This window comes from Ahaetulla prasina, chromosome 1, assembly GCF_028640845.1.
Source record: "Ahaetulla prasina isolate Xishuangbanna chromosome 1, ASM2864084v1, whole genome shotgun sequence".
Taxonomy (NCBI): domain Eukaryota; kingdom Metazoa; phylum Chordata; class Lepidosauria; order Squamata; family Colubridae; genus Ahaetulla; species Ahaetulla prasina.
This window is the reverse complement of record NC_080539.1, coordinates 358,400,347-358,414,216: the sequence shown is the minus strand read 5'-3', so window position 1 is coordinate 358,414,216 and position 13,870 is coordinate 358,400,347. Positions and strand designations below refer to the sequence as shown.

The window sequence follows — 13,870 nt, the reverse complement described above, 5'->3', positions numbered from 1 at the left end:
GTATCAGACTGTGTCATCAGCATACTGTAACGCAGTGATGTTTTTCCCCTCCTGTTTTAAAACGATTCTCATCTTTTTCCAATTCAGCTTCCATTAATACATATTTAGCAAACATATTGAACAAATCAAGGGTGGTGATACAGTCTTTTTGCACTTTTTGCGATCCTGGAGTTGATCAGTTTCACTACGTTTGGTCCATAACTGTGGCATAATCTATATATAAGTTTCACATGAGGATAATAAGATGTTCTAGGATTCCCATTTTTGTGAGCACATTTCCACAGCTTGACATGATTGAAAGAGGAAGCAAAAAGCTTCTATGGATATCAGAGATTGTCTCTTAGAAAGTCTTGGGCCTTGTCAGAGGAGCCAAATAGCTGTGCCTATGTTTGCATTCAGGCACCTGCTTTGGCAGAAAATGAATGCCATATGGTATGCAAAAATTCCTGTTGCTGGTTAGAATCCCAGTTGAGAGAATAGCGCCATGGCTAATTGTTTCATTAAGTGGGTTAGAGTGCAACTGGAAACTACTTTTATCTGACAAGGATCTGTCTTTGCCAATTCATCCTTGTGGGAAACTATTGCCAATTTTCTTCCTCTCTATCCTCTTTGTTGTCGTCTGATCAACAGGGGTCATTCTGTTGTAATTTAAGCCTCTTTTTTACATTCACCGGCTTACATTTAAAGCACGGTAAGACAAGAAAAAGTATAGCAGATACAATGACACACATTTAACATTCGTTTTCTTTACCTAAATGTTAAATGGGGAATGTCCTGATGTTTCCTTAAGCTAGTGAAGATAATTTCTTGTACAAAAAAAAATTATCTGGATGCATCTTGATTTGGTTAGTAGACCCCAACTTTTTAAAACCTTTCTTCTATCTATTAAAATTATTTTGTCTTTGCAGTACTTCTGGCAATCATACTGTTGTTGCCATTTTTGCAAATAACTATCTGGTGCTACATGGATACTGGCTTTTCATTTAGCACTTGTCTTGCTCTTAAATGCTTGCCAGATTTGAAAATCCACCATCATAGAAAAAGACATTAATGTGTTAGGAAAACACCTTTGCATACACAAGACCCCAGGTTTAACACAGTTAAAAGGGTCTAATTTTTTTCTGACATCATGGGGTCAGAAAAGAGTGTATGATAAACCATGATTTGTTAACTAAGATACCATTGCTTGAGCTGTGGTGATGCAGTGGTTAGAATGCAGTGCCTCGGGCTACTTCTGCTAACTGCTGGCTGGCTGCAATTTGGCAGTTTGAATCTCACCAGGCTCAAGGTTAACTCAGCCTTCCATCCTTCCAAGGTGGGTAAAACGAGGACCCAGATTGTTGGGGGCAATAATGCTGACTCTGTAAACTGCTTAGCAAGGGCTGTAAAGCACTACGAAGCGAAATATACCGTATATACTCGAGTATAAGCCGAGTTTTTCAGCACGTTTTTTGTGCTGAAAAACGTCCCCTCGGCTTATACTCGGGTCTATACGGCTTATACTCGAGTTGTTGTTTTTTTTTAAGCCCCTCGGCTTATACTCGAGTATAGTTGGCTTATACTTGAGTTTTTTTTTCTTTTTTTCACATTTTACCGGACGGCGGGGGGAAGCCCTGCCGGTGCAGTGAGAGGGCGGGGCGGGGGAGCCGCCAGCCTTCTCAGCTGAGGGAGGGAGGGTTTCCCCAACCGATAGGTGCCTCATTTCCCACCCTCGGCTTATACTCGAGTCCCCAGTTTACCCCAGTTTTTGGGGTAAAATTGCTTAGCAAGGGCTGTAAAGCACTACAAAGTGGTATATAAGTCTAAGTGCTATTGTTATTGTTATTACACATTGTATGAAGCCTTTAACCATGGTTTATAAATTATAGTGACTGGGTTCATACAAGACTGTGATGTAATATTTATAGATGTTGGAGGAGGACTCAGAAAACCTGATTCAAGAACATGTTCAACTATAGAACTTCATTGGTTGACTGGAGCAGTCACTGAGCCTCACCAGACAAGGAAACATTGCATTTAAATGCTGGAATTCTCCTGTGCATAGTGTGATATTCACTGCAAGTTATAGCTTGCTTATTGTAAAAAGAAAAAGGAAACCTGGCATCCAGATAATCCTAAAGAAAGGTATAGGTAGATGACAAGCATCTTTTTGTTGTCTTTGAAGAAAGGAGAAAGCACAGCTTTCCATGGCCCTTGGCTATGATTTTGGGATTGGACCTGGGACAGAAAGGCAACTGAAGAGGGGAAGAGAATAAAATAAGGAGAGTGCAAGGGTCAAAAAGTCTCCCATATATGCCTGCTGCCAAAGTATAGAACGTTTCCTGGATATGGGAAATTTGCAGAGAATATTATGCGCACCATAGTTGACTCTGTAAGGAATATGCAGGTTTGCATATATGATAGAAGTCCCACTATTACCCTTCCAGTGGAGCCTTGTGGTGGCAATGTGGCTAAAGGAGAATTGTGACAATTGTGACAACAAGCTGTCCATATGACAGCTTTCGTTGCAGATTCCCTCATTGTTCCATGCAACATAGGAAGTTGCGCATGTGGACAGCACCCTGTGCTGGACCCATTTGAAATACATCGAGTGGAAGGTTAAACGGAGGGCTCGGGCACGTTCGGCTTAATGTCAGATTTACACAGAGTTTACAATCCCCATCCAACTTTTCAGTAGGAGAACACTATGAAAAAAATTTTTTGAAAGGAAAGGTGCCATATTCATTGCTGCTTGTTGTGTTCAGAATATTTGATGGATTTCTTTTTAAAGCCTTTGATGTACTTTTATCTTTCTCTGGTGCTGGTTCCCAGTGACTCTTCTTTTTCTCCTCCCTTTCCAATTTTTTAAAACAGTGATGTTTCAGGAGAAGCTCAGCTACGTGTTGACGTTCCGGACTCCATCACCACATGGGTGATGGAGGCTGTTGGACTGTCTGAGAGAGGGCTAGGCTTGGCGAGACAGACTGAACTCAAGACCTTCAAGCCCTTCTTCATTGAGTTCACCCTTCCATACCACATAATCCGTGGGGAACAGGCAAAGATTCCTCTTACAGTCCATAATTACTTACCCATGTGCTTGGAGGTGAGCTTACTGATTGTCCGATTTAAAAGACTTACAAACCTTCTGGCATCTTATATGCTAAACACTGGCTGGATCACATCAACAGTAAAAAATACCTTGGCATCCTTCAGTCTCGAAAGACTATGATATCGTGCTCTGGAAGGAGATCCTAAAACAGCATCTCGTGTGGCTAAAAAAGCCAATTCGAAAGTGGTAATACCTTCCACACTGAGGGCAGATACATTTTGTCCCCTGCCCAGCCCCCAGATTTTGCTGGTTCCGGGTCTTCCTCCTTGCCTCAGCCTGCCGAACAATAAATAATAAATAAATAAATAATAAATAAATAAAAAGAAACAATAAAAACCAGCATGTAAAAAACAACTCCAAATGCCTTCAACCAGTCGTCCCCAGAACATAAACATCACAATCACTGGGCTCCAGTCTCATCCTATCCCAGTGATTGTGTGTGTGTGTAGGGACGACCAATTCCTAAGGCCTTCTGGAAGGTTAGAAGGATGGAAGTCTGCCAGAACTCATGGACGGTGTTCCACAGGGCAGGCACTGCTACTTGCTAGGTCCTGCCAGATGACATTCTTTAAGAGAAGGGACCTGGAGCACAGCCAATCCATCTGACCTGATAGAATGGACAGTTATCCTCAGGAGAGACTGCCACACAGATAATCTGCCCCCACGCCAGCACCTTGAATTCCACCTGAAAGGAAACAAAGCCAGTGCAGCTCTCACAGCAGTGGTGCAACATGAACAAGCTAATGGGTGACAGAAACTGCACACACCGTTGTATTCTGGACCAGCTGTGATTTCATCATGACCTTCAAGGTCATCCCCATGTAGATTGCATAGCAGTGATTCAGTTATGAAGTCACCAACCTCTTAAGTGACTGTGAGCTAAGTTTCCCAGCCCAGGAATGTGTGCAAATGATCCTGGACCTCCCAAATTGTGAACCAGCTCTGCTAGCAGAAAGCTATCCCATCAAGAGTGGGGAAAAAAATCCAAACCTACTCCATCCAGAGCGTAACAAGTTTCCAGATAGCATCAGTACCTGAATGGCATCACCTGCCCAAATTCGGATGTAGATGAACTATATAACTGGGCACCATCGGCACACTGATGTCACTGTACCCATTCTGCCAAATAATCTAACCTACTGGTTTAATGTAGATGTAAAGAGAGACCCAAGCCGCGAGGAACCCTTCACAAAAGGGACTTGGGTTTGGATATCTTCCCCTCTGACCAATACTGACTCAACTGGTCACAGAGAAAGAAGGAGAACATTGCTCTCCATCCCAGTCCCCAAGCCTGGCCCAGAGGATACTATTGTTCAATATGTGTTTATGTTTTCTGGGGAATCCCTGCAGAAAGCTATAAATCCACGATTAAGGAACACAGTAGCTGATTCCCATAATATCCTAAACCAAAGCAACCCACCCCATTACATTACTCTAAGCCATAATAAGTGTTGCTTGGGTCAGACTCTGAATATACAGATAGTATCCAGTGAGTGAAGAACTTTGCTAACTGTTAGATAGCTCAGATGTTAAAACAACATTAGCAAATAATTAAAAAAACAACGGATAGAGATTTCAAATGACATATTTTAATAGTACAATACACTATTATTAAGACAACCTTAAAGAGTAACACAGTGCACGCAACCCACTTTACTTAGAAGAAAAAATATATTACCAGGGATAGTAATTCAATCTTTGCTGAACTCTTCCCTACAATTCAAGGCACTAAAAAGATAATTTTAGCTGGCGCTAATTATGTGATCTGCTATTACTACTCCAACATTCTTTAGTATGACCCTGATGACTAGCTGGACTGACCCATCGTAATCATTGTTCATTCCTTACCATCACGCAGGTTCATGTGAAAATCTCAGTCGCCAAAGGCATCAAGTTTGTGGGACATCCTGGAAAGCAACACCTGACAAGGAAAAAATGCGTAGCCCCTGGCAAAGCCAAGCCCACATCTATTGTGCTATCTTTTGGTGAACTGGGGCAGAACAACATTACAGGTAATACACTCGGTGTTCCTTTTAAAAAATTGAAAGAGGTTACAAATGGTTGCCTCTACTCAATGGATTTTGCCTATCTGCAAAAGATATCGGTTCTATATTATACACCAGGGGTCTCCAACCTTTGCAACTTTAAGCCTGGAGGACTTCAATTCCCAGAATCCCCAGCCAGCTTTGCTGGCTGGGGAATTCTGGGAGTTGAAGTCCTCCAGGCTTAAAGTTGCAAAGGTTGGAGACCCCTGTTATAGACACTACATCTATAGATATATAGACATCTCTAGAATCTATATTCTCCATAGAGAAAACTATGGACATTTTAAAATAAAAGGGAGAACCATCTTATCCACAATCTGCCATAGGGAAAGAGTGCTATGTTCCTCCTGAATACAATCACTTTTTTGTTCATTCTCAGCTGAAGGGATAGAAACCTTTGGTGCAAGAATCCACAATCTATTTTTGCCAAAAGCATATCTAGAATTTTAGGCCCTCTCACAAATGACTGCCATGTAGGAAACTACCTGCAAAATTCCTTCAGTCTCGGTGTCCCTTTGTCATTGTTCTTTTAAAAGATGAACATACTAACCATGCATTGCACTATAGCCCCCTGCCCATCAAGAAAAGCTGTGAGCCCATAGAACCGTGATGGCGAACCTATGGCACACCTGCCACAGGTGGCACATGTAGCCACATCAGTAGGTACACGAGCTCAGCTCCGGTGCGCATGCGCATGCCAACCAGCTGATTTTTGAACCTTTTGGTCCCACTGGAAATTGGCAAATGGCCCGTTTCTGGCGTCCGGATGACCTCCAGGTGGGGTGGGGAAGGCTGTTTTCATCCACCCCAGACTCCTAGAGAGGCCCTGGAGGCTGGGGATAGTAAAAAACAGGCCTTCCGGTCCCACCGGAAGTTGGCAAATGGGCTGTTTTCGGCCTCCAAAGGACCTCCAGGGAGGTAGGGAAAGCCATTTCCGTACCCCCCTGACTCCTAGAAAGGCTCTGGAGCCAAGTAAGAGAGAAAAACGGGCCTACCAGGCCATCACGTGCCAGGAGTGGGGGGGAACGGGCGGGTCGCGCATGCATGTGTGGGGGCGGGGCACATAGAATTATGGGTGTGGGTACATGCATGCGTGACCCCCTGCCCGCTCCCCTCCTGGCACGCGATGGCAAAAAGTTTAACCATCACTGCCATAGAGTGACCTAGAAACATTTTGGAATGAATACCATTTTGGAGGCTGGCATTGCATCTTGAAAAATAGCAGTTTCCTATTTATTTATTCATGTTGAACTAAATAATCTAGAAAATGCAGAGAATATACCAGCTAACAAGAAAAATATCTGGCCATGTTAGATTCTGCTGAGTTCCAATTGAGGACCAAGTTATTGAGAATCCAATCTCTTTCCACTTATGACTGTAAATTGTAACTTTGTTGCTGGTAATCCTTATGATTTATATTGATATTGATTGTTCCTGATTGCTTATTTGTACCCTATGATTATCATTAAGTGTTGTATCATTAAGTGTTAAATTGTACCCTATGACCATCATTTGTGTTGTAAATGTTGTACCTTGATGAAGGTATCTTTTCTTTTGTGTACACTGATAGCATATGCACCAAGAAAAATTCCTTGTGTGTCCAATCACACTTGGCCAATAAATTCTATTCTATTTCTATTCTATTTCTTTGTGTCATTTTTAGCAAAAGCCTTTGCTTATAGTGGAAGCAGCTGCTGCCAAGACAACATTCAACTCACAAAGAATGGGAAACATTCTGAGGATGCCCACATAGACAAGAGGACTCCTGTTGGTGTTGACTATGTACGGAGGAGCGTTATTATTGAGGTAAGCAAGCAAATAGTCTTTTCAGAGAAATAGTTGCAGCTGGGAAGAGGGAGAAATGACCATTAGATTCAACATGCAGAAACTAGAACAAATGCTAATGATCTCTGAGTAGATGGATAGTAGGATGTAGACTTTGGGATTTAAAAATCAAGACCCCCGGATCTCCATGTGAGTGTGCCTGGCATGTTAAAAAGATATTCTTCTACTAATATTTCTTCTTTCTGAGGTGGGCTGGTACTCCTAGAGAAAGGAAAACTATTTCCAAAGTTTCCCCAATTGCAAAATTCTGTTTCCAAGAATGTTTATATGAACTCAATGCTTTCTCTTAGGCATCTAACTCAGCTTTTGGTCAAACATTAATCATCATTCATTTTTGTGTCATTGATCGATTTCTTAAAATCTTTATGTAGGTATATTAGATTTGTATTTTTGCTTTACTTTGTCGTAGGTTGGGCATTCAGTAAACTAAATTTGAAGTTTTTCTTCCGATACTTTTTGTTAAAGAGAAAGCCATTGAATTTTGATGTAGGTATCTCTGAAAAAAAATGCCATTTTTTTTTGCAGCCAGAGGGTCTGACCAGAGAATATACCTACAGTGTTTTCTTCTGTCCTAACGGTAAGAGAATTTCGGTAGCAGTTTCAGCAGCTGTCTTTCAGCAAAATTTCAGCACCAGTTTCCCTCCCTAGGCTTGTTGTCAAGCACTGCTAGCTGCATTTAACAATTATGTCCTGACAATTTTTCGTCTTCTTCTCCTCCACACTGTCCCATTGAGAAAGTAGCCTTTGTTTGCCTTTAGCTGTTCAAGTTAAAGTTTTCTGTTATCCCTCTTATCCCAAGAAAAGCCTTGTTCTATGAATAATCTACAGTGTCTCACTAAGAATCTCCTGGTGGCAATTGGAGACTGCTGTGAGTGTGCCCTCTCTTCCAGTCACTGAGTGTTGCCTTCTGCCATTTTGGCTTGAGTTGTTGGAGAAGTGAGACATCTGATGCTACATAGGGATCTGCTTGGGTAATGTCTAATCAATGTCTGACATACTTTGCAAAGCACCATTTGTATATCACGCAGAACCTTGAGTTCATGACTGAAGCACTCTTCTCAACATTCAATAGACTTCTTCTTCATGTATAGGTGTTTAGTGGTCATATGAGAGACCTGTGGAGAGAATGGAGGTCTCCTAAGGAGGTCAAACTGGAAAAAAGGGCCGTGGTGGCTCAGGCTGTAAGATAGCCTGTTATTAAAACACAGCTGCCTGCAATTACTGCAGGTTCTAGTCCCACCAGGCCCAAGGTTGACTCAGCCTTCCATCCTTTATAAGGTAGGTAAAATGAGGACCCAGATTGTTGGGGGGGCAATAAGTTGACTTTGTAAATATACAAATAGAATGAGACTATTGCCTTACACACTGTAAGCCGCCCTGAGTCTCCGGAGAAGGGCGGGATATAAATGTAAATAAAATTAAATTAAAAAAAAAAGAGTCAGGTTTTGCCGAATCTTTTACACAAATGACAAGTGTGGGCAAAGTGAAAGTGAGATCACCTAAAATTCTTCAAAACCCCACAGCCAAACTTTCTACACAAACACTAAATCCATGATTCAAAATAATTTGGATGACAAGACGAGTGGAGCAGAAGTAGTCATGGAAGAAACCTTGACTTAACACCCCTCTTCTAAGTTATTTTGGGACACATTTATGCTCTTCCAGAAGAGCACTACACTCACATTCAGAAATAGTGTGAGTAGCAGGTCACTGGCACAGATAGCTTTCACACAGGCAACCTGTTGCTTGGGCAGCATGAAAGTTAGCTAAAGCCTCTGTCTCAAGTTACAGTTACCCAAGTTACCCCCTACAAGCTAAAAAGATGGTGATTAGTGGTTGGTTTTCTCCCTTACATGTGATACTAGGTGAGAGGGAAAACCCAGCCAAGGGATTTTACCAGTTGCTATTTTTAAATTGCCCCAGATTAAACTGTGAAGACAGTATGGTGGTACCTTGGTACACAACTGCTTTGAAATTCATCAAATTTGGTACTCAATGAATTTTGATGTGAAAATTTTGTCCTGGTTACTCATCATTTGTTTGGCACTCAACACACAACCTAGAACATGTTGCTGTGACTTACTACATTATTCCTTATGGGAAAAATTTGTTCGGTACTCATTATTTTTGGTACTCATCCGGTCTTCTGGAACCAAGTAACAATGAGGTACCACTGAACCATTTCCCTCCAGCATCATTCTTGACACTGATTAAAGCTCAGCTGTTGGGGGCAGCACAACTCATAGGGCTACCAAGAAGGGATCTAGGGTTGCACGCTCTCCAAAGGCTATAAAATAAGAAGCCAATGCTCCTTAACAAATGTGATTCTAAATATGTAGCCATTTTGTTGACATGATCCCTGACCTATCTTTTGTATTCTCTAGGAAAACATTATTTAAAGGAGTTTCATTGCAATTAATCTCCAGTTAAAACATATAGATAGTTTACGTTCTTGCTGAGAGGTTAGAAAGGGTGTACCCCAAGAAACCCTGACTTGAGCATATGGAATTTGAGTTATTTGCTGTGGCCTTTTTGCTCTAAAACTATTTTACATAAGGGGAGATTTAAAAGAGGCCCATGAAGATGTGTCTTTGGAGGTGCATTGCTGTGAATGAGATTGAACACTGACAGTGTTTTTGGTTTATTTTTGACTAGAGAAAATTCACATTTCCACTCCTAATAAGTATGAGTACCAGTATGTGCAGAAACCTGCCCACATGATGCGCTTTGATGTTGCCATCAAGGCCCACAATAATGCCCACATCGCTTTGTCCTCTGCCCCCCATGACATGGCGGAGATGACTGAAATTGTCATTGGTGGGCACCAGAACTCCAAAACTTGGATCTCTACTAGCAAGATGGGTGAGCCGGTGGTCAGCACAGAGACAATAGGCATCCTTTCGTGGGACGAATTTCGAAGTTTTTGGATCAGCTGGGCCCATGGAGTCATCCAGGTAGGGGATTTTTTTGTTTTCTTCTCATTATCCTTTTATTAATTAGGTAATGCTTTCAGTAGTCCTCCTTAAGCAGCTCATGATAATATGCATCTCCTGCCTGGATTTTGGTGTGTTATTTTTCTCTGTGCAGGTGGGCCATGGTTCCTTCACTCTCAATGAGTCCATCATTGTGACTTGGTCCACTTCCAAGCAGCCGGAGGTGAAGTATATCGGCTTCTCCACAGGTTGGGGTTCTGCAGGCGAATTCAAAATCTGGAGGAAAGAGGAGACGGATGAGAATCACAATGAAGCATTCACACTGGGCGTTCCTCACAATGTGATTCCAGGCTCAGAGAGAGCTACTGCCTCTGTTATTGGTACGAACACTGGGAACGATTAAAGTCCGCTCCGTTGTGACAGACTCATGGCAGGAGTTCGTACTGTATCGATGTAACAGGAAGCTATCAGTATTGGAGCAAAGAAGGAATTATATTCAATGCCTCAATTGGTATCTCTCAAGCAGAGCACAAAAATTAAATTCTTGTCTGCATATTTCCCTAGAACCAGATGCATTTTTTTTGGATTGGGGGTACTTCATTTTTAGTTTTCTTTAATAACAATTGCGGCATTTTGGAATTTGTGACTCATTCCACAGTGCATTCCAGTGCAGAAGATTGTTTGCAACTACACGCCCTCACTAAGGTGAGGAGGTATCAGCCGGAACAGCTGATACATAATACAGTAATAAGCTGTCTTGGAACACAGAGGCGCTATTTAGCTAGAATGACTGATGTATGTAAATATATCCAATCTTTTTATCAAAATAAGCTAAGATTACATTGACCAGGGAAGGGAATCTTCCCTTCAGGGCCCACTGTCTTTGTTTCTGGGGAATGTAATGTGGAAAGCGCTATTTGGTTACATGCCGTAGGATACTGTTGGCATGAGTTAGTTCCATTTTAGTCTAGAATTTTTTCTTAGCTTTCAGGAAACTGCTTCTAGTCTCAGATGTCTTGCCCATTTGATTATTTTAGGGAGAAGAACCTAGATCAAAAGGTAAGATCTGAGCTGGCATCAGATCTGATTGGTTTTTCTTTTTAATCTGGGATTCTGAAGGTACATCAATGTTTCCTAAATTTAAAAACAAGAGCCCACACTTCAAAATATTGTCTGTTAAGGTCTGGGGTTCAGTTATTTCAATAGTTTTCTTAAGACTCTTAGGAGCTTTTATTGCAAGAATATTAGCAATCCTTAGGTTATTGGGCATCTCCATAGGCTTAACTGGATTTCTCATGTATAATATACAATTAAATATAAATAGGTAACTTTATTGTGATAGCGTAATCCCATTTTGTGAATTGCATATAACTGAGAAACCAATAACTAGAAGTATTAAATTCAGTATAGGAGAGGGTATGTTGAGACTTCAGGGCTATATGAAGTCTTTGCATTTGTGTGTGTGTGTGTGTGTGTGTGTGTGTGTGTGGTCCGCATACATGCTTGGAACTAAGAATGCTGACAGCTTAATTTTTGATTACAAAACAGTATACTAGGCCCTACAATAGGTTTAATAGTTTTTAAAAATATCTTCCTGTGCCTGTGCTGACATCCTCCCTGTGTCCTTCTCCAGACTCTGCTTGAATGCAATTGTTTTTCTTTCAGATAAGCCTGAAGGTTTTAGCTAAAAACGCCTTTGCAGATTTTGACATGCTTGGCTTTTTTTTCCTTATTGCAAAAAGTCCCCAAATTCTAGTACCTCTCAGTATCTTTGCTTTGATTTAGTGACTGGTATAGATGGTCTTTCCTTGGTCAAATGGGAAGGATTTATGCTACCCACTAAGCCAGAAAAAATAAACAAACCAAAGTTTCAGCAACTATATATTAAGCATATTTATCTACAAGTGGTCCTCAGCCACAAGTGCACCCAAAATTTCTGTTGCTAAGTGAGACAGTTGTTAAGTGAATGAGTGCAATTCGGTTAGTAACGCGGTTAAGTGAATTTGGCTTCCCCATTGACCTTGCTGATCAGAAGGTCACAAAAGGGGATCCCATGATCCTGGGACACTGCAACTATCATAAAAATGAATCAGTTGCCAAGCACGTGAATTTTGGTCATAAGGTATCATAGATCATAGGGATGCGGCAACAATCCTAAATGTGAAAAACAGTCATGTCACATTTTTCCAGTGCCATTGTAACTTCAAATGGTCACTAAACAAACTGTTGTAAGTTGAGGACTATCTGTATAGTAACTTTTCAGCTGCTATATATTATGCAAATTAAACACAAATATCCCTAAATACAACTCTTCTCAAAATACTCATTTGAGAACTGCCCTAATTTTTTTCTCTCTCTCAGCATCCTATAATAATGGTACTTTTTCATTCCATTTTTGTTGCTGGTGGTGTTGGATTATTGAATTTGGTTGCCTGGAAAACGTGAGATCACCCAAATTATGGAAATAGGAACTAAGGACACCTAAAGACCTTGATTTCACTGCCTTGAATGAAAATAATGGATTCATTTAATTCTTCTAAATTCCGAGTCGTATTTTGCATTAGGGCCTCTCCAAGTGTGAACTTCGGCAATTGCTTCCAGTGTACCCTGTAAAAAAGACTTTAGACCAGCATCCACCATGTTGACTAGGGAATTCTGGGAGTTGAAGTTCAAGCGTATTCAACTTGCCAAGATTGAGAGAATCTGTCTTATATTGATAGTGCACTTGTAGACTCTGCCCTGTTTTCTGCTCGCTCCCACCTGGGAGAATCAGAACTGATCTTAGAAGGCAAGTTTTTCTGACTGATACTATGCTTTTCTTTTGGTACCAGGAGATGTGATGGGGCCAACTCTGAACAACTTGGACAACCTCCTTCAATTGCCCTTTGGTTGTGGAGAGCAGAATATGATTCATTTTGCTCCCAACATCTTTGTCCTCAAGTATCTTCAGAAGACCAAACAACTTAGCCCAGAGGTAGAGAGTGAAGCCACCGATTACCTGGTGCAAGGTACTGACCCTTGAAAGGCTACAGGGATATTTTCTAAGAGGAAATTCAGAAAGCAATTGCTTCTGGCCCCAACATGCAAAACAGTTTCACTTCGGTAAATAACGTTTGACCTATACGTTCAGTTTCTATGTACTGTCTTATGGGTTCTTTCCAGGATACCAGCGCCAACTGACCTACAAGAGGCAAGATGGTTCCTACAGTGCCTTTGGGGAAAGGGATTCCTCAGGGAGCATGTGGTATGTTGCAAATTAATGGGTAGGAAGATATTATATTTGTCCCACGGTGTTCAGAGTAGTTGCACGTGTGGTATTTGTCCCGCCCTGCAGTTGATGCTGACATGGAGTTCTGCAGCTAAATCAAAACATTTCTGGCTTAGTTGAAGTATAGAAAAAAAATACAACAGTTCTATGAGCCGTGGTGGTGCAGTGGTTAGAATACAGTGCTGCAGGCTACTTCTGCTGACCGCTGGCTGACTGCAGTTCGGCAGTTCAATTCTCACCAGCTCAAGGTTGACTCAGCCTTCTGAGGTCGGTAAAAGGGGGACCCAGATTGCTGGGGGCAATATGCTGACTCTATAAACACCTTAAGGCTGTAAAGCACTGTGAAGCGGTATATACGTCTAAGTGCTATTGCTATTGCACAAGGACCACAGATTGGGTGGTTTCTCATTGGCAGGAAAGTTTGTCACCTAGCTCTGTTGCTCCTTTTCCATTCAAGTCATGGCACTGCATTTAATTGTGCGTCTTTGGAATTGAGCACCATGAGTTGTGGGTTTTTAAGTGCAAAAACAAATGCAGCAAAACGGGGACAAAGCTGACAGGGGAAGACCAGCCTGAAAGTCCATTTTATAACTTTCTCATTAATAAGCTGGAAGAATGCTTGTCAACTCACACAGAAAACAGCAGTGAAGAGAAGACTTACGGGGCAGAATGAAAATGTTCCTTGGGGTTG

The 13,870-nt window shown here is 41.5% G+C and overlaps 1 protein-coding gene across 3 annotated transcripts in view; it reads left to right on the top strand.

Annotated features, from left to right (window-relative positions):
* CPAMD8 (C3 and PZP like alpha-2-macroglobulin domain containing 8) overlaps positions 1–13,870 on the top strand; it is a 66,493-nt gene that overhangs the window by 31,480 nt on the left and 21,143 nt on the right. For all 3 annotated transcript variants that reach the window (XM_058163219.1, XM_058163218.1, XM_058163220.1), the window contains 8 exons: positions 2,854–3,082; positions 4,947–5,100; positions 6,797–6,939; positions 7,504–7,555; positions 9,634–9,932; positions 10,066–10,291; positions 12,743–12,919; positions 13,074–13,155. In XM_058163219.1, coding sequence (XP_058019202.1) covers positions 2,854–3,082; positions 4,947–5,100; positions 6,797–6,939; positions 7,504–7,555; positions 9,634–9,932; positions 10,066–10,291; positions 12,743–12,919; positions 13,074–13,155 — 1,362 coding nt within the window. The remainder of the gene's footprint in view (positions 1–2,853; positions 3,083–4,946; positions 5,101–6,796; positions 6,940–7,503; positions 7,556–9,633; positions 9,933–10,065; positions 10,292–12,742; positions 12,920–13,073; positions 13,156–13,870) is intronic.